This window comes from Chiroxiphia lanceolata, chromosome 2 (assembly GCF_009829145.1).
Source record: "Chiroxiphia lanceolata isolate bChiLan1 chromosome 2, bChiLan1.pri, whole genome shotgun sequence".
Taxonomy (NCBI): Eukaryota; Metazoa; Chordata; class Aves; order Passeriformes; family Pipridae; genus Chiroxiphia; species Chiroxiphia lanceolata.
The window spans coordinates 104,953,904-104,978,922 of record NC_045638.1 but is presented as its reverse complement, the minus strand read 5'-3'; the positions used below and the strand labels follow the sequence as shown (position 1 = coordinate 104,978,922).

General features: G+C 39.5%; 1 protein-coding gene across 4 annotated transcripts; it reads left to right on the top strand.

The window, feature by feature from the left end:
• Positions 1-79: 79 nt before the first annotated feature.
• GABPA (GA binding protein transcription factor subunit alpha) lies at positions 80-23,181 on the top strand. Of its 4 annotated transcripts, none has more exons than XM_032679955.1 (10): positions 80-130; positions 3,764-3,864; positions 5,224-5,368; positions 6,216-6,300; positions 8,681-8,926; positions 12,831-13,025; positions 13,795-13,851; positions 14,898-15,038; positions 16,407-16,599; positions 20,434-23,181. In XM_032679955.1, the coding sequence occupies exons 2-10, from the start codon at positions 3,788-3,790 to the stop codon at positions 20,660-20,662; spliced, it is 1,368 nt and encodes a 455-aa protein (XP_032535846.1). In that variant the 5' UTR covers positions 80-130; positions 3,764-3,787; the 3' UTR covers positions 20,663-23,181. The 4 variants fall into 4 exon arrangements, with proteins under 4 accessions (XP_032535846.1, XP_032535847.1, XP_032535848.1 ...); XM_032679956.1 differs by lacking the exon at positions 80-130 and adding an exon at positions 303-436; XM_032679957.1 differs by lacking the exon at positions 80-130 and adding an exon at positions 628-1,047.
• The last annotated feature ends 1,838 nt before the right edge of the window (positions 23,182-25,019 follow it).

Genomic DNA, 25,019 nt, shown 5'->3' with positions numbered 1-25,019 from the left:
GGACCCGCTCCCGGACCCGCTCCCGGAGCCGCACCGCAGGCAGAGCCGGAGCTGCGGGAGCTGCCGGACGCGGACGTCTGGCGGGACGCGTCGGCGCGGCGGGCGGGCGGACGGACGGTGGCGGCGGCGGGTGAGCGCGGCCCGGCCCGTGTTTTGTTTCCGTTTCTCCCCCGGCGGCTCCGCGATCCCATTTCCGTTTCGGGTTCAAACAACGACACGGAGGCGCCGCGGGAAGCGGGGCCTGCGGGGACATGGAGCCTGGGCGGGCGCGGGGAAGGGCCCCCGGGATGAAGGAGCGGGAGCTCCCGGCGCGGGACTCGGGCAGCGCGGACCGAGCTCCGCGAGGCCTCCCCGGGGAGGGACAGCTTATCCCGCGTGTAAAGCCCTGTGCTGGATGGAAATCTACGGGCATGTGGCGTCTGGTGCTTCTCCCCCGGTACTCGGCGCTGGGGAGGCACCTCCAGTGTGGTGTCCAGTTCTGGGCCCCTCACTGCAGGAAGGGCACTGAGAGGCTGGAGCGTGTCCAGAGAAGGGTCTGGAGCACAAGTCCTGTGAGGAGCGGCTGAGGGAGCTGGGGGAGCTCAGCCTGGAGCAGAGGAGGCTGGGGGGGACCTTATCACTCTCTACAACTACCTGAAAGGAGGGTGTAGCCAGGTGGGGGTCGGTCTCTTCTCCCAGACAACCAGCGACAGGACAGGAGGACATTAGGCTCCAGCTATGCCAGGGTAGGCTTACACTGGATATCAGGAAGAATTTCTTCACAGAAAGGAGGATTAGATATTGGAATGGGCTGCCCAGAGAGGTGATGGAGTCACCATCCCTGGAGGTGTTCAGAAAACGACTGGATATGGCACTCATTGCTCATGTTTCATTGACAAGGTGGTGTTTGGGCATAAGTTGGACTGCATGATCTCAGAGGTCTTTTCCAGCCTAATTGATTCTGTGATCTCGCATAGTTTGCTTTCTGGTGCTCTGCCAGGTATGTTCTGCACGGCCACAGCTCCCAGTTCCCGTCTATTTTCTCACCTCGGGCTGTGGATAAGGAAGGTAAACACATGAAATCTGGTGTGACTTCCCCCCACCCTGTTCACTGGTCCGCTATCTTTGTTGTAAATCTGAACTGGCCGAGTTGTAAAAGCTGACCTCTAAAGGACAGGCTGTCTGCTTTGTTACCTACTTTGTGTTGGTATTAAAGTTTGGATGATAATAATAGGGATGGATAGGAGCATATGGTGCATATGCGCTGCACACACTGGAGCTTCTCGGGAGCACAGATAACTCCAGTGCCTGACTTCAGTATCAGCTGATAGTGCATCTGAGTCCAGGACTGATCCCCACTTCACAATAACCTGGTGCAATAGCAAACATTAATTCTACTAGCAGAGTTTGTGCCCATATCTCTTCCACAAATCCAGCACGGTTTTATATGTTCCTCCAAACAAATGCTGCTGTTGCGGTGTTCCTACCACGTGACCCTCCAGGCAAGCCAGGCTCTTTAAATCTTCTTGTCTCTCAGGAACCTTCAGGAAAGGCTCAGGCAGCTCAATTCTGTGTGAACTTGTGTTCACTTCCAAACTCTGCATCATCCTGTAGCAGCAAACTTTGCTAGACTTCATGTGAAATGTTTATATCATTAGAAGTCTCTTTATTCTACCATAGGAAAGGCTGAATAATTTTCCCCTTAGGCTTCTCTGAAATTTAATGACTTTACATCTTTCCATCATGTTGTTCTTCTTTCCACCCATCATTTTCCTCATGTCTGTGGAAGCATCTTTCTTCCTCCTTGTGTACCTACTCTCTGTGCCTGTGCTCCCCTCTCCCACCTCCCTAGGGATCCAAAAATACACCAGAGCTGGAGAGATGCAAACACAAACTGCCTTTGAAGAGTGAGTGAACAGTTACTAGTCCAGCTGCCCTTTTGGCATCCAATCCATGGGGGCTTCAAAATGCCTTGCCTAATCCTGAACAGTTACTATGTGCAGTAATATTTGCTCTCTCTTTAGCAATATTGAATATTTTCTGCCAGAAATCATTCAAGGTGGTGAGTTCCTTCTGCAAGTCTGCACAGTTTTCTCAATAAATAACTTATGAATACGTCAAGGAACAGAAATCTCAGCCTAACCCCTTTTGTGACCTTACTGGGAAACTCTCTTCATCACAAAAAAAAAAAAAAAAGATAATTTACTCTTGTTTTGGGTTTTGAATCTGATTGCTAATGCAGAAAAGACATTCATTCTTTTTTAATCATACCACTTTGCTTTTTTGGGAGTTTTCAGTAAGGGACATTGCTCAAACCTTGGTTTTGAAATATTTTTTAACAGTCAGACAGGTCACCTGCAACCATGTGAGTGTCTTTATTTTTAGATATTTAAGCCTGTCTGCATTTTTGGAAGTCTTATCATGAAGATGATACACAAGATTAAGGGATATAGGAATTGGACTCCCAGGGCCTTGTTCAATGAGCACTACCTGGCACTTTGGAGATTTTCACAGTGCCAGATCTGTGAACAGAACAGGTTCTGGGTTTCCTTCTTGTGAGATACTGATAAGGTGAATTTTTACTTCTTGTCTGGTTTTGGCAGCTTCTTACAGAATGGCACCACATGCAGCCTATGATTTCTTTGCAACTGATCTTCCAAAATAGGTTTTGAAGGAGATGATGAGTAGTTCAAATTTCTTTAAACAGTTTATGTAGCAGCTGTTGAATATCGTTGGCTATTAATTCCTTTATAGAGAAGTTTTAAAGTTTAATAAGTTCTGTTATTAACTTGTTTAGCAAGATTCTTATGCTAACAGTCAGGTTTGGGATAGAGTAGTCTCTGGGAAAGAATGATTCCAGGATGGAAACCTTGATAATCTCTTCTATTGCGGATGTTTAAATAGTAGCATGTTTTGCTTTTTCTGCTGTGATTTTTCTTCTTCTGTGCTCTTATTTCCTGCTCCTTTTGTTTTGAGTTGAAGGTGTTATTTATTGTAAACTGTTAATATAATTTGGCCTGGTTCTCTGTCATTTGTATTTCATAGTTATGATGTATGGGCTGGTTAGTGAAACACAGTAATACCAGGCAAGCTATGTCTTTACACACCAAACGCAAAGTAATTCTTTCTTTCCCTCTTATGCTCCCAACAGACTCCAGTGTTCTACAAGGCATGAAAATCTGCAGTGTCAGTGATAATATCACAGAGTAGCTTTCCCTTTCATTGCTACTGTCCTGCATTAGTTTGGGACTTAACAAGATGCATTCGTTGTGCACGTTGTCAACCCATCGCCCATGGGAGGGATGGGTGGAAAGATAGGACAGTCAACAAACACTGTGTTGTTCAGTTCATTTATCTATGAAGAAATCATGGATCTTCTCTCTGACTTCCTGCTGCGGCTTTTCATGTAAAATGCTGCTTAAATTTATAAGCAGCAACTTTCAGCCTTGCTATGAACGTAGGATGAATTTTCAGATGTTCTTTGCTGTAGGTGGCCCGTAACAACACAAAACAAAAGTCAATAAATTTGGGTATCTCCAAGAGAATCAGGCTTTGGGCTCCATGCTTATGTCCATTTATAGTCCTGGGTTTGTCCCTAGAACGTTAGTTTGAAGAACAGGTATTGTCATCTGTTTTGTGAAATCTGTGTAAGCTTGGATTTATTTTTTAGATGAATTCTTGGCTTTAAAAGGGTATTCTGGTATTTGGGTTAAAAATAGGACAAAAAACATTATCTAGTCTTGTTGGTATGTGACTTACAAAAAAATTTCTTTTCTGTTCCTAGCTCTGTTCTTAAGGCATTTCAGCCATGACTAAGAGAGAGGCAGAGGAGCTGATAGAAATAGAAATTGATGGAACTGAGAAACAGGAATGCACTGAAGAAAGGTATGTACTGCTTTTTGGAATCCTTAATCAGCACTTAATTAAATAATTAGTTTATTTTTCTGTTTGTTATCTAATTCAGTTGTGTTTTTCTTAAAAGTTGAAATGCAGCCACTATAGGAAATCAGTATAGTGCTGTCATGTCCCTCAATCTTAATTATTTAAAATCCAGACTGTTATTTCTTGCTACATTATTGGTACTTCTTTTCCTACCGTCATATCTGTAGGAGCAAGTCTGTGTTTATGTGCTACAGACCTTTCATCTTCAGTGTGTTCTTCTGTAACTGAGATGAACCTTCCAGTATCTGCAGTCCATTGCTTTACTGTTATACTGGATTTCTACAGGGTCATTTGTTTCTAACAGAGCAGAAATGATGTTCTGTATCGACTATAATTGTTGTTAGGGCCGTTGAAACCATAGGTGCTGAACTCTGATATCCTCTGAGTTTATTACCTCAATCTTTTTTTTTTTAGTTCCTAATGCTTCCCTCCTGATTTTTATAACTGTGTTTGAAAGCCCAGAGCTCAGTTAATGCATTGGATACAAATAGCTGAGGCTGGTTAGGTAAGCTGCTCTTTAGGAACCTGTTTTAGAGAACTGATTTAAAAACACTTACTAGTTTCTTCTTATTCTGAGCTCCTTTTGTATTTTTAGTGCTTTCAAACTATGACTGTACACTTTCTGATTTCCTTCTTTGTAAATGAAGAGAGCCCAACTGTCTGAAGTCATTGCTATGACAGTAGTCCCATAATATTGATATTTCTGAATGCCTGTGGTAATACTGTCATTGCTGTAGTGCAGGACAACCATGGCACATGGCTGTTGGTTCCTTCAAGCCTCCATGTTGCTGTAGTTTCATTCTGGTTGTCTCTTGTATGTGTTAAGCTTATCCTTGTGCTGACTGGTGAAGAGACATGGACAGTTACTCTGTATGACAATGAGTATTTTTTTTCCTTCCTTTTTTCCCTGTCTGTTAAGTTTCTGTGTTTGCTTTTAACTTGAATATCTTTTAAATACAGTCCAGACAAGACAAGCAGAATTAGTTTACTCTAGATACAGGTTAAAATGCTACAACATGTTAATCATGACTCAGTCCCTTGAAAAAGGTGGTCAGAATCTTGGTATTTAACCCAGGTTTTCAGCTGTGACAGGGTGAAAGAAGAGTTACACAACTGTAAAATCAATGAGACCAAATTTAGTAATTCACTCTCTACCCAAGCTAAGAGTTTATTTGCATGGTATTAAGATTTCAGAGTCAGTATTAACTTTTATCTAGTTTACTTCTAACTTTTATCAAACTTTCCTATACCTGCTTCAGTAACATGCAGGTAATGATTTCTTTTGTTAAATTGGTATTTAAGCATCGTCGAGCAAACCTACACCACAGCTGAATTTGTGAGTCAGGCTATTGACATCAATGAACCCATTGGGAATCTTAAGAAGTTGCTGGAACCCAGACTGCAGTGTTCCTTGGATGCACATGAAATTTGTCTGCAAGATATCCAGGTAAATTGAAAGGCTAAGAAAGATTTAACCTCTTAATGGAGAAGCGTTTTAAATACTTTGTCCCTTTCTTCCCTTCTGTGGAATTCATGCTTCATGTGGAATACTAATTACAAGTAAGAGTTTAACTTTACACCAGGTTCATTATCATTAGACCATTTAATATATACACACAAGTTCAGTGTGAATAAAATAAAAATATTTTTATTTTGTTCCTGGTGTGAGGGTAAGAAAGCACCTTGCCAGTGAATGAAGAATGAGGGCAACAATACTTCTTTGCCTTGAGGCAGCCCACATCATTCATTGCTGCCTGAACTTCTGTGAGTTTAATCTTGTCTTAAATCTGAGTGAAGTGAGAAGGTTTTTATATTCCTCAGGTGTAGAGATAGCAAAGCATTACTCAAGAAATCCCTCCCACCACGTATAACTGTTTTGCATTCTGTATAGCTGCATGTTTTATTTGTTGTTATAATCAGACATCTGTGGCTTTTCCAGAAACAGCAGGAGAATACTGTTGTAAAGACAAGAATTTTTATGAAGGTGTTTAAAACTCAGAAAAGGAACTGTAGATAGTTTTCAGGTAGTGAAGGTACGCCCAGTATTGCTTTGCTTCTTTTAGGTGAAAAAATGTCCCTCTACGTGAAACTGCCTTAAACAGAATAGAGCAGCAAGTTTCAAATGCAGATCAAATTCCTTTTGTCATGTACTATGTCTACATAGCACTAAAAATGTTTGCACACTTCAGATTTGCTGCAGGCACCAAGCGTTTCAAAAGTTTGAAGGAGAATAAGTTTCTTGTAACTGCGAGGCTAATACATATTTTTTTATTTTTTTTAATGCTTTTATCAAGCTGGACCCAAATCGAAGCCTTTTTGATCAAGGAGTGAAAACAGATGGAACAGTGCAACTCAGTGTGCAAGTGATATCTAGGCAAGGTAAGCAGTTATGTTTGTGTGTTGTACAGACAAACTAATACTGTAGGAATACTTGTGAGCAAACCTAATCTCCTCCTATTCCTAGCTGTAAAACTGAGAAAATCACTGAATGCTCATGGAGCTTCAGAATCTCTTTCATTTTGTACTGTGATTATAAGTAGTAAAATTAAAATAAATGTCATGGACTAATGCTATTTGAAGTGGTTTTTTTGTAGGAACTTCATATCCTTTTGTAAGTAAAAAACCCAGATATAAACCCAAACCCCAAATAAATCTGAGTCCAGTAGTGACAGTTACAGTATGAGGATTTCTGATCTAGATTAACAGTGCAGTTTGACTGATGTCCTGTGTCTGGCTGTGGTTAATACTAGACATTTCAGGGTGGAAAAAAAACAGCCTGCCTTGTAGGTCAGTCTTCACCTGAGTATGTTTTCTACCTTCAGACAATTGGCAGTGAAGGGACACATTCTGGCAACATCTGCACATGTCTTGGTAGCTCATGTCCTTGAAGCTTTGTACTCCTTGTACCAGTTTATGCTTCTGGGGTGTGTGTCATTTTGTTCCACAGCTTAGGTGTGTCCGAGGGATACTGGACATCCATTCTCGTATGCAGTAGGTGGAGGGAGAAGAGGTGTGAGGAGAGATGCTGACAAACCCAGGGAATTAATGTTGCTCTAGTGTTACAGTCAGGTATCAGACTTAATTCACAACATTTTTACTTGTAAGCTGATTACTCTACAGAGACTCATCGCTGTGATCTCCATGTTTGTATTGTGGATAAAGCACAAAGTTCTTCTGACATGTAATTATTTGACAGACAGTGAATTATTTTGTTGAGCAATGGTGAACTGTTCCTCTCTAGAAAACTTTCTCTTTGCTTTCTTTTTTGAAGATCAAAAATAGAATCTTAACCCTTAGTATTTTCCCTTACCCGTTTTTATCTGATTTTGAAAGAAGCCTGTGCTCTGCATGTTAATTTTAGATGTCCTAGATAAAATACTCTCCTAAGTAAGGTACTTGTTTGCTTTTCCTTCATTTTTGCTTCTTCATCTAATGAACCATTTATTGGTTGTCTGCATCTATTTTCACTTCCTTGATTTTACATCGCTGCATCTTGTACTTAGGGTGTTTGTCATGTTCCCTTTCTCGTGTTTTTCTCAAGCTGAATTCCTTTTAAAATCTAGAGGAATGCTTGTCTGAAAAAGACTTGGTTTGTTCTTACTTGTAGTACTGGTATGTACTCCCATTTATTTTCCCTTCTAAGCTATGACTGGATTGCAGCTTCAGCTGTTAAGGCTGTTACCTGCAGAACTTACCATCTCACATCGAGCTTTAATGCAGATTAGACAGGAGGGACAAAAAGTAAGACTTTATGGCTCAAGATACTGAAGTTATCCTGGCCATATGATGTTCTGTGAATCCTACTTTCATCTGCCTAACCTAGTCAAGGTTTTACAAGTGATAATAAGATGGAATTTTAAAGGGTTTTTTTTTTTCTGCACAAATATGTTTGATAAGAATATCTTTAAAGAAGTTAGCTGTCATTACAATGGAAGTATGAATCCCATTGTAATAGAAATTATGTCACAAAAATTGAAATTATTTTGAAAAATCTTCAATACAATGTCAGAAATTTGGTGAAGGCACCAGTTGGACGAAATGCCTTCTCAGAAGACAGCAGAGAAGGTGGTGATACAAAGCGTTAGTGAATGTGTTCTTTATTGCTGCAGAATAATTACAGACATATCTTCCAGCTCCATGATCTAATATCTGAAATGACAGACATAAAACCAAAACGTGAATAGCTGATGAAGCTTGAAATATAAAGAATTTTTTAGTTTTCTTTTAACTTGCTGTTAAACATACTTCCTGCCACAGAGTACTGAAAAAAATTGTTGTCTGCTGTGTGTAGACCCCAGAGATACCAGGAGAGTATTGTGAAGGCTGAAAATAATGCCTCATGGTTGGAGGAAAGGGCTGGATGCTTGTTCTGGGTCTTCTTGGGGGTTGCTGGTTTTGGTGTGGGGGTTTTTTTATTATTTGGTATATTTCTTATAGCCCAAAATACTTATACTTTATGCCCATATGCTGAACATTCTGTTCAAGATCTGTGAAATGGATCACGTAAATAGAAAAGGAAGCTGTAATACCGGGGGAGGAAAGAGGGACAGCTTTGTATTCACCTTGCTGAAGTATATGCTGTATAATAAGATGTGTGTCATTCTAATTTAGGACTCTCACAGAAATTTAATGCTGTTTTTGTGTCCTGCTTCTTCCCTGAGTATGCTAACCCTACTAATCAGAAAGCTTTAAAACAATGTTTTTGTGATATTGGCATTACTAGCTTTGTTTTGTGTTTGTTTGTTCTTCCCATAACTAGGGATAGAGCCCAAGTTGAACATCCTTGAAATTGTAAAGCCTGTGGAGACAGTGGAGGTGGTGATTGATCCAGATGCTCATGCTGGAGAGGCTGAAGCTCACCTTGTTGAGGAAGCTCAAGTGATAACCTTGGATGGAACAAAACATATTGCAACAATTTCAGATGAAACCTCTGAGCAAGTGACACGATGGGCTGCAGCTCTGGAAGGCTACCGGAAGGAGCAGGAGCGCCTTGGAATTCCTTACGGTAATAACACGCAGCATGGTGTGTGTTTTGGGCAGGGTCTGAGTTCTTGTGTTTGAGGGATTGGTGCTCAGGCCCTCAGAGAAGGCAGCTTAGGGTGTGGGTAAGTACAGTGCAAGTATCTGCATGAGAGAATTGTAGAATCATGGAATGGTTTGGGTTGGAAGGGACCTTAAAGATCATCTTGTTCCAACCCCCCTGCCATGAGCAGGGACACCTCCCACTAGACCGAGTTGCTCCAAGCCCCATCCAACCTGTCCTTGAACATTTCCAGGGATAGGGCAGCCGCAGCTTCTCTGGGCAACGTGTTCAAGGCCTCACCACCCTCACAGGAAATAATTTTTTCCCAATACCTAATCTGAAGACTAAAGAGGAGTACAGTGAATGCTTGTAAGAGTTTTATTAAATCAGAATTTTTTGCTCCATAACCTTTTTGTCAGTGCAGTTTTTAGAAAGCCCTTTTCTTTTTCCTGCCCTCCTTAAAAAGGTGTATGTTAATGATAAAGCTCTTAACGTGTGTGTGAAATTGAACTGGACTAAGTACTTGGTGGGGGTTGCTCTTAAAATAGCAAAACAAATTGTTCATGGACAGGAGGATGCTGAATCTGGTGTTAAATCAGATTTTGCATGGAAAGCCATACTGGACTTCAGCATACTGGAGGAAGATGATTCAGAACTGACAGTACATATTCTGGTAGATGATCCTCTCCTTTGAATTAATGGTGTTACTTAGCAGGCTCCTCTTAATGGTAGCTTAGAAACAAACATCTCTGAATGCCTGCTTAAAATTGAGCAGAAACTGTGGGGTTTAGACCTGTATCATGTTCAGGAGATTATTTAGCTCAGTTGCTTCTTGTGGCTGTCAGAAATGTACTGTCAAGGCATATTCAGCACGGGAAGCTGTAGTACCTGAGCAGACCCGTAAAACTGGAATGTATTTGGCAAGTGGTTTATTTGGAAGTGTTTAAGGATTCCAGTCAAGTCACAGGTCTTTGCAGGACTTGTAGTTTGCCAATATTTTGAATGTATTTTTGATAACTAAAGGAATGGCTTCTTCATGGCTTTTTGTTGTTCTTATTGGCAAGCACTTCAAAAATAGTTTTCATCATATTGTGTCTGTTGATAATCGGGGATTTGACGCAAAATGTTGGAAAAAAAAGTGAGGGATTATCAGGAGCAGACTAATACTTTTCAGCATGCTCTCACATTAATATCAGAAGAAAGTTACTTAAACTGATGTTATGTTGAAAAATGTTTTTAATAAACTTTCATAATGTTGATGCTTTAAGAAAACCCTATAACCCACAGCTGTGGCTTTAAAAGTTTAATGTATTTTGGGTCATAGGAGTGCAGATTTTTCAGGAAAATCATGCTAGGTCATTATGACAGAGGTCTCTCTGTTATGAATAATTGTGTTCCCTTGACATCTGAAAAATATGTTAAACTGCCTTCCTAGAAAGAGTAACATTTAAAATGTTTTCTGAGTAGATATTGCAGGGACTTGGGCTGAAATCAGGTACCCCTAGGTTCTACAGTATAATCTGAAACTATTTCTTGAATCTTTTGAGAGTACAGGGTGTTGATATTAAAAGTCGAGTCCAGTCAGTAAGTAATCATCTGGAAAGGTAGTTCAGTGTTTTCATCCTTACAGGCTTCTCAGCTTTGCTGCAGATGGAGAATGAGCTTATAGCAGGTCTTTAAAATGTGGTTTTCTCTTTGTGTCATGTTTTGGTGGGGTTTATTAGAGATTACAATTTTTTATCTGTTAAAAGAATTTCTGCCATTAGAATCCAAATATTTGGTGCCATTGCAAAGGTCCCTAGGAAGAAGGAAAGTATTAATTGTTAAGAGAAATAAAGCCAGAAAAGGGAGCAACAGAAGCTTGGAAACCACAGAAGTGGTTAGGGAAAAGTAATGATTTATGTTTCCTTGCAGATTGTATTCTGTTAATGAGAACAAATTAGCAAAAATTCACTGCTGATAATGTTTTGAAGACCAAACCCTTTGTGGTGTGTCTTTTGCCAAAAGATTACATTACATGGTTTTACATCAGTGAAAAATGATGCCGTGTAACTGCCCTTTATTAAGCAGTAGCCAGAACATCTCAGTGTTTTAGTAACAGTGATTTGATCACCAGCCTAAAACACAGCATGGTGAGGAGAAAATGAATCCATCCCAACCAAACACAGTGCAGTGGTGACTTGTTATTGTAGAAACTGGATTAATGTGAACGAGTTTAAAATGTAGTATTTTGTCAGAATTGCATACTGATCAACATGTTTGAGGAGAGTATCCTTGCGTGAGAGGGACTACTCTTTTCTTGAAACTAAAGACGCATGGAAAAAGAAAAATAATTATTTTCTGTGTTTGAGATATGTGAGGCTCTGTTCTGATGTAAAAACGTTTACTAGAGAAGATCCTCTGTCTCAGTTTAATGAGATAGAAGTGTTTTGCTAAGGAGGATGAGTTATGAGGAAGACCAAACTTCAAGCAATTGTAAATCCGAAATTAAGAGGCTCCAATTGAGGAAGTGTGGAGAAAGGAAAAATAACACTTTACTAAAGGAAATATGTGTGTTGGCAGAACAACAAAAGCAGCTAAACAATAATCCTGTACCCAGAAATCCCCTTCAGAAAGGAAACAGTTCGATCCTTCCCGTCCTTTGGCGCAATTCCAATCGCGGCCGGCAGGGGGCGCTGTTGGATCCCTGGGGGAGCAGAGCCCGCAGTGCCCGGTGTTGGCCGGCAGGGGGCGCTGTTGGGCTCTGGCGGTGCCCACATGAGGCTCAGGTTCGAGGGAGAAGCCGAAAATGGAGATCCCGCCCCCCCACCGGGAAGGGGAAGGGGAAAAGGGGAAAGAAGGCTGGGTTTTCCCCACAAATACTCAAACGCTGCCTGCAGCTGGCTGCGGCCGGGATTTCCCCCTTTTCGTCGGTGGGCACAAAGCGCTACCAAACGCGGGAGCGGATTAGGGAAAAGGGCAACCTCCTCCCCAGAAAATTCCCCTGAAGATAGGTCAAGCCTTCCCGATGAAATCCGAGCAGATCCGGGCTGGGGGCAGAGCAGGGCGCAGACAAACCAGGGTCAGAAAACAGCCGGGTGACCAGGCCGAGAACAAAACGATCTCAGATTCCCCCCAACACACACCTTGCCCGAGTTAAGGCAAAAGTGAAGTGCCCCCGTTTCCCAGGAGAGAAGTAAACAAAAAAAACTCATCACCCCTCCCCACAGTCAATAGGAGAGCCCCTCAGCTTGGAATTCAGGCCTGCCACTTAGTTCTTTCGTGCGAATCAATCACCCAAAGCAAACCACCCTCCCCCATTCAACATCTTTCTTTTACAGTGAGGCAGGGGAAAGAAAAATTCCCTGCTTGGTTTTTAGAACAGGTAAACCTATGACACACTGGTTTGGTCACCAGCCTAAAACACAGCATGATGAGGAGAAAATTAATCCATCCCAGGCAGCGGTGACTTGTTATTGTAGAAACTGGATTAATGTGAACGAATTTCAAATGTAGTATTTTGTCAGAATTGCATACTGATCAACATGTTTGAGGAGAGTATCCTTGCGTGAGAGAGGCTACTCTTTTCTTGAGACTAAAGATGCATGGAAAAAGAAAAAGAATTATTTTCTGTGTTTGAGATACGTGAGGCTCTGTTCAGATGTAAAAATGTTTATTAAGGAATATCCCCGTTTTGCCCTTTCCATCTCTCCACCACCCCACACCACTCCCTCTGCATTTTAAGAGCTGTCAAATTTCCAGTCAGATTTGGTCACAGTAACCCTGCTTCTTGATGGCAACTCTACTTCTTAATGTTACACATTTACTTTTATGGAAGTTATATAATTGAGGAGGGACCTTGCAGTACATAATGAGGTGATTTGCAGTTTCATCCCTCTTTCTGCAGACCCAGTGCAGTGGTCGACAGACCATGTGCTGCACTGGGTGGTGTGGGTGATGAAGGAGTTCAGCATGACCGACATCGACCTCTGCACGCTCAGCATTCCTGGGAGGGAGCTCTGCAGCCTCAGCCAGGAAGACTTCTTCCACCGCGTCCCGCGGGGAGAAATCCTCTGGAGCCACCTGGAGCTTCTCCGAAAGTGTACGGCCGAATTTTCTGTAACTGGTTTTGCTTATTCCCCCTCCCCACTTCTCTGTTTCCCTTTCTTTCTTTAAAGATCAAACCAATTGTGAGCAGTTATTTTTCCTTTATTTAATATCACGAGTAAAAATGAGGTAACAGGAGGTATTAGAGAGAATGTTTACTGCCATGGAAGATGTCTGCATATTAAACACTGCCTGTCTTTTATCAAACTTCATCATTAGTAGAAGGTAGTGACTGATGATTCCTCCTTTGTTTTTAATAGAGATTTGTAGTTTGTGCATCTGCTGAATTTGATCTGTAATTAAATACCGATTATGAGTTATTTAGTGTACATTTCTGTGTCATATAGAAGTAAAGATTATTAAGCAGAGGCAGTGAGACCCTTGGATGGTACACAACACAACTGATGAGTGATGCATTGTATGTGCATAATACATTAATGTATATGTGCATTTCAGATTTACCATGCTTGGATGTAATTTGGCAGACTAAAAGCTACTTCCATCTTCATTTACATGATATAGCTGAAGGTTTTAAGGGATGGAGAATGCATGAGATACCTTGAAATTTGCCGTGTACACCCTTATTTCTAAAAATTGAGTGACAGATGTTAAATGCCTCTACTCATAGGACCATGAGCTATCCATGTAGATGGATACCAAATTTTGGCTTTTTTTCCTCTCTGAAAGATGAAAGCTTTTGATGTTCAGTGACTTGAAATTTGTAGGTTAAATAAAAATGTACTGGTTTTGTTTCTGACTTGCAGATGTGTTGGCTAGTCAAGAACACACTGGAGAAATAGCAACTGTTACTATTGATCAGCGTAAGTGCTTCTATCAGCGTTAATTCTCACTGCAGGTTTAGCACTGTACTTTGGTTCAGCTCTGTGATAGTACAGCATTTAGATAATCACTTAAGAGAGTAGTTTTCCAAGGGGAGAAGGACATATTTTAAACTTCCAAACATAATGTTGAGTTTCTCTACGTTCTGTTAGTGACTGAAAGGTGGTGTATAACCTGAACTGTGGAAGATTATAACTTTCATTTTGGATGGCAGATTTTCCATCCACTTGAAATAAGCTGTCTGGGATACGTATTTGAGGTTTTTAGTTATTCTGGGATTTTAGGTTATATATTGCATTAATGAACAGATATATCAAAGTATTAATTTAAAAAAAAAAAAAGGGATTTCCAAAAACTGAAGGGGCGTGTGGAAGGGAAAACTTACTTATAAACCAATACTAGAAGTAATACATTAAAGAAACTTTAATGTATTTGAAGTTATTTGTTATTTGAAGCTCATTCTTTCAGCTGAAAAAGTGCCATCAATTATTAAAATGAATTAATTTTCAAAAGACTTGTAAGCAGCTTAAATTAAATAGACAGACTGTGTGTTACATGCTGGGGTCATGTCTGGTTGAAGCCAGCTCAAGTAGGGCATTTGGATCCTCTTCCATGGCAATAGAAGGGTGTTTACTGTTTGAATACCAGGTTTGGAGGGTGGTACAGTGACTGTAGAGAAAAGGACATTAGGGCAGATCATGTGGGAACAGCATAAAGGTGAAAACAAAGGCGTGAGGGAGTTTGAGGTTTTCTAATGGAAACATGTAATGCACATGATAGTAAAATAAAACTGATGTTTTATCTGTAATGTGACACTTCTACAACGAATCTAAAACTACAGTTTTCACTGTAAGAGATAAAAGTTCTTTAAATTATGCTTAGCATTGTGACTTATGCGCTGTGCCTTTTTAGCAAAGGAAAAAAAACCCCAAGCTTCTAGATGTTTTGATAATACAGGTAATAAATAAAATATATGTGCTTCTGTGCGATTTATAATTGATGTTCTGCAACGTTCTCTGCTCCACAGCTGTGCAGATTATTCCAGCGTCTGTACAACCTGCTACCCCGACCACCATTAAAGTGATAAACAGCAGTGCAAAGGCAGCCAAAGTGCAGAGAGCTCCAAGGATCTCTGGGGAAGACAGGAGTTCCCCTGGGAACAGAACAGGTACCGTCTCCATTATTTTTACATGGAAACGCAGTGAACACTATCTCATTAATTTGAGTTACAGTTTGGTGGAACACATCTTTGTTGCACCAAATGTGAGGTTTGTAGGAGTCCGTGTGGTAGGAAAGGAACAAAATCTGTGGTAAGCACATGCAGCCCTGGCAGGTTGGTCAGCTCACACAAGCACCATGTTAATGTGGTGCTGCAGTTTTTCAGTCCTGCGGTAAATAAAATGCATAAAATGGTTTCTTTTCCCCATCCTTTAACAGTCTGTCCTCTGAAACCGCTGCTTAGCTTTTCTTCAAGCTTTTAACTTTTTTCCATTTGCAGAAAGGGGACAAAATAAACTGTATGTTGTAGAAACCCGGCCTGACTGGTACTTGCTCTACTTGTTCCCCTTCTCCTCTGTTCCCCCCCAGTTTGGTGACTTCAAAATTTAGCAAGTTTCATATTTCTTGTTTAGTTAAAAGAATGCACATCTGGAAAACTGCACACTAAATCTGCAGTTTGTTTTTGGAATTACTTGTTCCATAATCTTTCATTATTACTAATACATCTTAATTTCTTTACCTTATTTTTTCTTGCTGTCATTTTTGTTTTGGTTCTCTCCACTGTTGTGAATTTTTCTGTTAAATCTTTTCCTCTTCTTTAGTTTTTGTTTGTTTCAGATTTTCCATAAAAGTCTCTAATTATGTCATTCAAAATTCTTAGGCCAAGATTTTATTGGCTGACATTAGCAGGGAATACTTTGTATTTCTCTCCTTAGTCATCAGGTCTGCTCTCCTTATCTCATTGAGAATTTAGGAATTTTACTACAGGTCCTTGAGTTAGAAAGAAATCTTAATGATTGGACATGAAAGATGTTGATGGAAGCTGAAGTTTGGGAGTTTCTTTTGTATTTTTAATATTTCATGTTGAAAATTGGAGACCAAATTACTTTTAAAAAAAACAGCTTCTATTATAGAAGAGGAATGTGTGAAGAAGAATAAGCAGCTCTTGCTAAATCTGTTCTATTTTAGAAATAAATATTTGTCTAAATTTTGTTTTGTGGAGGTTTTTGTTGTGTGATTTTGTTCAGTAGAGGTTTTTTGGGGGTTTTCTTTTAAATTCTAGGGACAGATTTATGAGAAATCTCGACTACCTTTTTCCTGAATTTATCAGTTTTTTTAATAGATGTATACTGGTGACTTTCCAGGAAAATGTTTGCAAAAGAATCATTAGAAGAGATTAATTAAGTGCAGATTTTCCTTCCATCCTATATTCTATGTTGTTCTGCTTAAATATGTTGGTTGAAAATTTTTGTCTGTGAGGGTAACATAAAAAAAAAAAGACAAGTTGAAATGGATCCTGTTGCTCCTATTTCAACAGGGAACAATGGGCAGATCCAGCTGTGGCAGTTTTTGTTAGAACTTCTCACTGACAAAGACGCTCGGGACTGTATCTCTTGGGTTGGGGACGAAGGAGAGTTTAAATTGAATCAACCTGAACTGGTTGCACAAAAGTGGGGACAGCGCAAAAACAAGCCCACGATGAACTACGAGAAGCTTAGTCGGGCCTTGAGGTAAGAAACTTTTCAGGGACTCAGATATGATTTGCTTTCATTTGGCTACTTCATCTTTAACTGCCATAGTGCAAGACTTGCAGCTTTTTTAATAAAGGAACAAATAAATCTTCTGAAGCTAGTTCTTCCCATCAGATTAGAAGAAAATAGACTTACTTCAAGATTGTTAATTTGGGTAGCTCACTTTCAGAAATATGTTTTTTTTTCCTCTGTCTTCAGCATTTATGCTCCTAGTAGCGTGCCAAACAATATTGATTATTGGTGAAAGAAACAGAAATGTGTGAATTATTATTTTTTATGTTTTACTGTTCTTGTTCCTCTTGCTCTTGTTACGGAATAAAGCAGATACTTTCCTGTAATTATGTAACTGTTAGTACGTAACAGCCTTTTCTAACTTCACATATTCATTAATCCCTTTCATTGTTCTTATTTGTGAGGGTGTTAAATTGAAAAGTGCAGGTGACAGGTAAGTTTCAACAGCTGCAATTCAACATCACAGTGAACGTTCCTCATATGAAGAAATGGAAAGGTTTCAGTGTCTTCATTCCAGAGTGATTTTGTAGTTTGACATTGGTAAAAGGGACCTGTATTACTGAATCACTGTAGGGGATGTACTCCAGGAGGGGGAATAGTGCAAGTACCTGAATTTTAGACTTCTTGTCCCTGATTATTTTGGTCTCTGGAAGCATTTGAAACTTCATCCAAATTCCCTGAAATCATTAAGAGTGAACTTCTGATTTCTTGTTGTGATATGGTTAAATATATTTCTCCTGATTTGTTTTCAAGAAAGGTGTTTATTGCCTAATCCTGCAAATTATTTAAGCAGTTCTAGGAATTCTTTTTATATGAGTGAAGTTGCATATTGACTGAAGTCTGAGATCTGTGATTTGCTCTTCAGCATTTTCACTTTTGACTACTTTTTGTCGTTGGTTTTTTGGGTTTTGAGGGGGTTTTTTAAGTAAGTGCCTCTAGCATTGTTTTAAAAAAAATCAATTTCTGCTTTAAAAATAGCTCTGTAAGAAATGATGGTAAAGTTACCATATTCTGGCTTTCTTAGTCTTGTAGGGAGGATTTAATAAACTTCTGGCAGGCACCAGATACACAGCTTAACTATACCCTTTCATTTGTCTTGGAATTTCCTTGGGCACGATATTGTGGATGCCAGAATTATTTTATGTGTTTGAGAGGCAAGGGGAAAAATTAATGAAAAGGAAATATTTTGAAGGATGTTAGGTGTGGAAAGATGGAACTTCTAAGAGTTCCTGAGCCTCAGCTCATTGAAAGCAAGGAAGAACACTGATGTATATTTACTGTCTTGGTTTTCCTTAGGTGTCATGTTTTGGTCTGTTTGGAGTCTATTCCTGTTCTAGATGGATCTTCAGTCTGGCCCTGTGTGGCTGTTCTTGCATTATTTGTATATTAAATTAGAATGTTAATTTTTTCAAGAATCCCTTGAGTTGGAAGGGCCTCAGGAGGTGCCTGGTCCAACCTCCTGCCCAAAGCAGAACCTTCCCAGTACAGCTGCTGCCCAGCCTGTATTGTTGCAATACCATTCCCGTGTTTCCAACCTGGTTTAGTGTATCTATGAGTTTGTGTACTGAAGGCATATATGAAAACATTCTGGAACATAAAAATCATTTAAACTGTGCTGATGTTTTTTGGGTTTTGTCAGCAAACTCTGCGGAAGATCTCGAAGGCAGCTGAAGAACTTCAGAATAATGTTCTTATCCCTGGAATATTAAAGGGATGTCTGCACAATCATTTGCATAGATCACTATTAGAGAAGTTTTGGGTTTATATTTTAGTCACAAAATTACAGAAATCACATTCCTCAAAGTGTTGCCATTTTGGCAGCTGCATCAATATTGACGTGTTTTCTAACACCTAAATGTCTGAAAGGATATTTAATGGCTCTTGCTACTCCCATGATAAACATTGTTGCCAAGCTAATGTTGTATTAAGCAGTGATGTGTTTTGTTTGCTAATGTAGTGAAATCACTGTGTCAGTTGTTGGTTAATACAGAAAATGTTGCTATTATTGAGAAACACGCTGTCTCTTCTGCCCAGCTGTAGGGAAAGCAGCCAATACAGAAATTAGGGCAGGGGGGAAAGGAGAAGAGCAGCTTTTTTTGTTACACGTACCTTTGTAAATTTTCTAAAAATCAGCATCTGTTTAGTTATCCAGTAGGGAAGTGAGACTCAAGGAAAGTAATTCATCCTCTGTATTCTTCTGAAACAAAGTTTTCATGTGTCTTGGAACGTTCCAGTAACTAAGGCTTTGTAAACTTGCATGGGTATTTATTTTTAGCTCTTTATATTTTTGAATAAGCAAATGCTGTAATCAGAAACACCTTCAACATAGTATTGAAAATATCCTCTTGCCACATTGCCTTGATTTCAACTTGAGTGTTTCTAGCCTGAGATGTGAGAATCTTGCATGGTTCTGGGCCTTCACATAAATGTTATCTGATTTCTTGGGGTCCTTTTCCTTTCTGATAATATCAGTAATGCAGACTAATTAATTTGAAGTATATTCAGCTCTGTAAAGGATTTTTCTACGTTATTTTGAGACAGGCATTATTGTACAGGATTGTACAGTAAATGTAAATGCTAACCTCAAAACAATTCTGAACACTGGCACTTGACATGCCGTGGCCACATTTTACAAACTTGCTCTTGTGATTGACTCAGTTTTTCCAGTGAATGAGGATCATCTTTCCTTTATAAACATGTCACTCAGAGGATTGGGTTTTAGACAGCCAAGAAATCCGGGTTCATTTGTGCTACGTTTGGGGGATGGTTTTGAGGCAGTTAAATTGTGCTATTTGTGTTGGTTGATTGGGCTGGATTTTGGTTTGTTTTTTTTTTTCCAAATTTATCACAAGCTTCTTAAATTTATCAAATCCAAGTTACATCCCAGCCACTTAGGTTTGCTTAATGAGAAATGTGACAGGCATTCTATTAATGCCTCCAGTGAGACAAGGACAGCAACAGAACTGCACAATTCTAACTTCTGTTTTATTAGTGCAACCTGAAGTTTTATAACATCTCTGGGGTGCAGTGGGTCATGTAGGCTTTATCTTATTGCATTTCTGCCCAGTCTGGTAATTCTTTTGTCACACAATATAAAAAGTATTTGTAATTAGAGAAGTCACTTGTAGTTGTAAATGAAGGCAAAGATCTAGCTTTGCCAGCATATGAACTATAACAAAAAAAACCCCAAAAAACTACAAGACAAAAAAAAAGGAACAAAAACCCCAAATGAAACAAAAACAACAACACAAAAACCCCCCAAATCCAACCCATGCTTTTATAGTTTTCTTACCACCTTTGAAAACAGCAGGGGGAGAATGGCTGCTTTCCTATCGTAAAAACCACAATGCTAATTTGCAACCTGTTTCCAACACGATTTTTTTTTCTTCAGAAAAGCAGAGACAAGAGTAAAGCAAAGGACAATAATGAATGGGGAGACAATGTTTTCTTACTAAGGCAAAGCTATTAAGTTTGACATATAAACTATATATATAACTTCTTCCCCCTCGAGCTGTTTTTAAACTGCTGTAAGACCTTTATTTCTGAACTGGTGCTTCTGACTGCCTATAAAATAATTACTATGTTTTATTTCTCCTTAACATATCAAGGTGCAGGGACAATTTTCAACCCTCTTCCCTTTTCTCATGTAAGAAAATGCCTAAACACTATCTCGGTATATGAAATTATGAGAATCTCAATGAGAAAATTTTGACCTCTGAGCGACCTTAAATAAATAACTGATGTATATGGAAATCACGGATGCTGAAAATTTGCCTTGATGGTTTCATTTCCCTTTTGCAGGTATTACTATGACGGAGACATGATCTGCAAAGTGCAGGGGAAGAGGTTTGTATACAAGTTTGTGTGTGACCTGAAGACCCTGATCGGGTACAGCGCGGCAGAGCTGAACCGGCTGGTCACGGAGTGCGAGCAGAAGAAACTGGCCAAGATGCAGCTCCACGGCATTGCACAGCCAGTGACAGCAGTGGCACTGGCTACAGCATCCCTGCAAGCAGAGAAAGATAACTAAGCACTGGGACCTGAAAGTGGCAACCTGAGGCCTTTCCTCTATAACCAGAGCAGTCGCTGCTCCCATCTTTATCAGAATTGGAAACTTCCTTTGTTTCTTGACTGTACAATGTAGGGCATGATTTTCTATAAAGAACTGGGACTCACATAAAATTGGATCTTTTAACAGCATATATTTCAATGTAAGTTAAGGGATCCCCTCAACTTCTGCAGCTGTGAGTCAGGGCCTCCATGGTGTGCAGCTGGTGAGAGCTGGAACCGCTCCGGGTTCTGTGACCATGGCTGTGCAAAGTCATTTCTGCAGCACTTCTAACAAAAATAAGTCCTCACAGCAAAAAGGCTGACCAGTTGTCTGAACACAGCCCTTCCCGGTCTTTTGTTCTCTGCTGAACTACCAAATGGCATTTGATGCTTTCAAAGTTAAAATATGTTCATTATTCTCAGTTAATCAAGCAGAGCCGAAAGACACACTCAATGTTACAAAGCATCAGGTTCTTAAAATAGCTTCTGGAGTAGCAAAGGAAACTAAGACTAGGCTTAACTGGAGATCAGTGCTGAAGAAGGAGATCCAGGTTTAGATCTGGCTTAGGTGAAAAGCCAATTATGAGTATTTCATTGTAATATGTAGATAATATGCATATATGAGGGCAAATACCTGTTTTGAAATATGTCCTTGACATTTACCATTTAGCAAAAAGCAAAGATAAACTTCTTCCTCCACTACCACCCCCCATCAGGTCATTCAAAAACTTGAAAAAACAGCCCTCACCCAAAGAGCAGTTTGTTTGGGGGCGGGGGAAGGGGGTTAACACTGTGTTCTGCATGGTGCTGAAACCAGCACAGTAGTCAACCTTAGCATGCTAAGACTTAAGTTAATCACAGTCAGCAGTCCCTGGTTAGGAACAAAAAGCAATTTGAAAGTAGTTTACAGAGAGCTGAAGTTTGATTTCCCAATCATTGTACAGTCTGGTATATATTAAAATACAAAGAGGCATTTTTTATTTAAAATTTATTTCTCTCTGAACTTCAAGTGGTATTTTCAAAGCTTCTTAAGCCAAATGCATGACCCAGAGCTGGGTGCAATTTGAAGGGGGGATGATAATGAGAAATAGTTGGAACGTGTCCTGAATTGTGAGCTATGCTTCATGCAAACTTACACATGCAGTAAAAAGCAGGCTGCAGCTTTTTAGCTTCTGTACTGGTGCCTATGAGTGCTGCTTTTGATGGCTGAAAATGGTGCGATTTGGGGGTTGCTTTTTCCCCTTCCTGTTACTAAACAGTATAATTATTATGTCACCATTGGTATTTACCAACTTTTTGTAAGTGAAAGTCCCTCTGGTAACACTTAACAATTAAAAGGGAAGACCTTTAATTCTTTGAGGGATCCAGCTACTCTTAAACCCAAAGTCCCTGTACACTGAGGTTCTGAACATAAAGTGTGTTTGTGCTGAGTAGGGAGAGCAGGAATGGTCACACTTGGAGGCAGAAGGGAGAGAACGTCAAGACTCGTGTATTTTAAAGATGTGTTTGAGGACAAAGCTTTTTGTTTGTAGGTGGATGCTCATCTCCAGATAGTTTTTCCTTAACTAGAAATCTTGTATGTAGTTCCAGCTTACTTTTTTCATCATCACCAGGAATATAAAATTAAAATTTTTTTTGCCAGATTCTTTTGGTACCTCTCACCATTGTTTTCGCTCTTGAGCTCTCAAAGCACTCCATCTGCTGAGCATGCTGGCTTCACTTTGCTTTTAAAGAAAGTCATAAACCCTGAGCAAAAAATGTAAGTGCATCTGTTCATGAGAGGTCAACATGAGTCCATTTATTGGTATTAGAGCAGTCTGATGCCACAAGTTGGCAGGTGTTCAAGGTGGCTTGTGCAGAGAGATGAGGGTTTGCTTACCAAGAATGATGTGAGGGTGGTAGTTTGGTGGCAGCAGCTCTAATTACTAAACATAAGTCCAGTACAAGTCACTGGTTCTGTTTAGCAGAGTTGTTGAGAAGCCTTTTTAGTTAAAATGCAGTATAATAAGAGAAGCTTAAAATACCAGCTTTCTATATCAGACTGGGCTGTGGGAGGATAAACAGCAAAATTGAAATTTAATCAAAACTTTATTCCCTTGCATGTTCTTGTTACATGATGAGTCCAGTGGGGGAAACTCCTGCTCCCACCCTTTGTCTGTAAATACATCCCATTATTGTTTTGCAGCTTTTAGTAGGTGTGATGGTCCTTTGGGTTCTTTGTTGTGCCTCCATCTGCTTTTCCACCAAGTTCTAATTAGTAAAGAAAGAATCTTTCAAATGGTATAAAATCATCATCACATTCTCTGTAGTTGAGGGAGAAGTCTGTGACTAACTTGATGTCTTCAATGAAACAAAAGATGTAGAATATATTGTCAAAGGTTGTTCTGTTGCTGCCAGAAGGAAAACACAGAAAGAATATTCCCAATTTTTGTAAAACAGAACGTTTTTTGCATACTTTTTACTCTTTAAATAAAGACACTTATACTCTGCTAATAATTACGTATTTCTTTTGTGTTTTGCATTTTTTTTGGTAATTTTACATGAAACAATTATTTTCTATTTTTACTCTGATAAAATATTTGTGCATAAAATGTCAATATAGTAAAATAAAAATGTTATACAGCTAATGCCTGTTGACTTCTTAATTTTTCAGAAAGCCATTTGTAATGTCATTCAGGTGCAAGCAGCTCCCCTACCATTTTTTATCTTTTCTCTTGAGGTCAGAAGCTCAGAACAGGAAGCAGGCACTCACTTTATATTCTGAAGGTACATGTTCTTTGACTCAATACTTGGCTGTGTGTTTCTACTTTTAAACTGGAACTTGGTGTCCTTTCTTTCTTAAGCAGCTTTCTTTAACATCTTCATTGTAAATCTCGAAGTGGTGCTTTGATTAAAAAAAAAATTATGAAAACTTAATAGTCGGACTAAGCGGAGCTCTATGAAATGGTTCATTTTATGCTTTTAGTGGTGTTTAAATCAGAAAGATTCATGTTGATCTGTAAACTTTGGACTTTTTTTCATTCCTGCAGGTGGCCCCACTCGTTTCATGTGGCCCTGCTAACTCAACTGTTAGTACTGTCCTTGTTAAAAAGAAGACAAAATTCTAGTTATGCTGCTATTACTTTATTTTAAAATTGTGTCTCGATAGAAACTTGGTCGTTATACCTCTGAAGTCCTCCATCTGGACTGCCAAATTCAAGACAGAAATATTTTGTCACCTTTACACCTGCCACATCACTTGATTTCAAAATGTTTATGTTTAGCTTAGCACCAACAACATGTAATGGACTGAAAATACCGGGTTTAGAACATTTCAGTAACTTGTTGGACTTCGTGATCTTGGAGGGCTTTTCCAACCTAAATGATTCCATGATTTTAAAGTGTGCTTAACAAATGTTTGGTATTGTATTAATCGAGGACCTTTTATTTGTGTTTATAGCTGTTAATATCTTTATGCCAGCGTGAGCTGGTTTTGCAATTCCTATTCTCATACAGAAATTGTTACTGGAGCAATGTAGGGAGTTACAACAGACAGCTTGCAAGCGAAATAAGCTGACACGGAACTGTTGCCTGATAAAGAAGAGCAAGACTGCTACAATGTATTTGGGTTGATACTGTATAATTTTTTTTAGAGGTAATTCTTAATTAAATGAATGATGCTAAATAAGAGATAATTAAAGGAGAGGAATTAGTGGTTGACTGGGTTTGAGGGTTGTAATGCAGAACCCCATGCATTAGACATATTATGGCTCAGTGACATTTTGCATCATTATTTCAGAATTGGAGGCCACAGAATCTAATCAGGCACCAAACTGAAATTTTATCATCTTGTAATTTTATTGACATCTCAGCCATTAATGATTTGAAACTAAAGATAAAAAGCGCTGAGGAGGGAGAAAGAAGTATTGAGGGTCTGCCTTTAGTTAAAATTGTCTTTTACTTGTGGAGCTGGTCTTCTGGAAACCAGAATTAAATGGTGCTAATGGCAGTTGTACCAGAAGATAGATCTGTGAGCCACAAACCAGTTCTCATTTACTTTGAAAAACAGGTATCAGCTGTTGGGTTTGTGGTTCGTGGCACAGAGCATCCACATGAGTTCTTTTTGTAGGAGGTGTTGCCGTAACCGGCTGTGATGGGAAAGAAAGAATCCGAAGAATTAATGATTGATCATAGTTTTAAGCAACTTACTCGTGGAGTTGCTTAATAAAAATTAAGTCAGTTTAGAAGAGGAGATAACTCTGTATCAGAAACAGTTGGAATCCGCATGTAAGTGGTCGTCTGTTACCAGAAAAGCTGAAACTCCCTGCAGAGCATTACTTTTTCACTGTCCAACTGTT

Coding starts and splice junctions, on each gene's coding strand:
- GABPA (XM_032679955.1), top strand. CDS start 3,788: ATGACTAAGAGAGAGGCAGAGGAGCTGATAGAAATAGAAATTGATGGA. Junction 13,026..13,794: donor CCTGGAGCTTCTCCGAAAGT/GTACGGCCGAAT, acceptor TCTGACTTGCAG/ATGTGTTGGCTAGTCAAGAA. Junction 13,852..14,897: donor AACTGTTACTATTGATCAGC/GTAAGTGCTTCT, acceptor TCTGCTCCACAG/CTGTGCAGATTATTCCAGCG.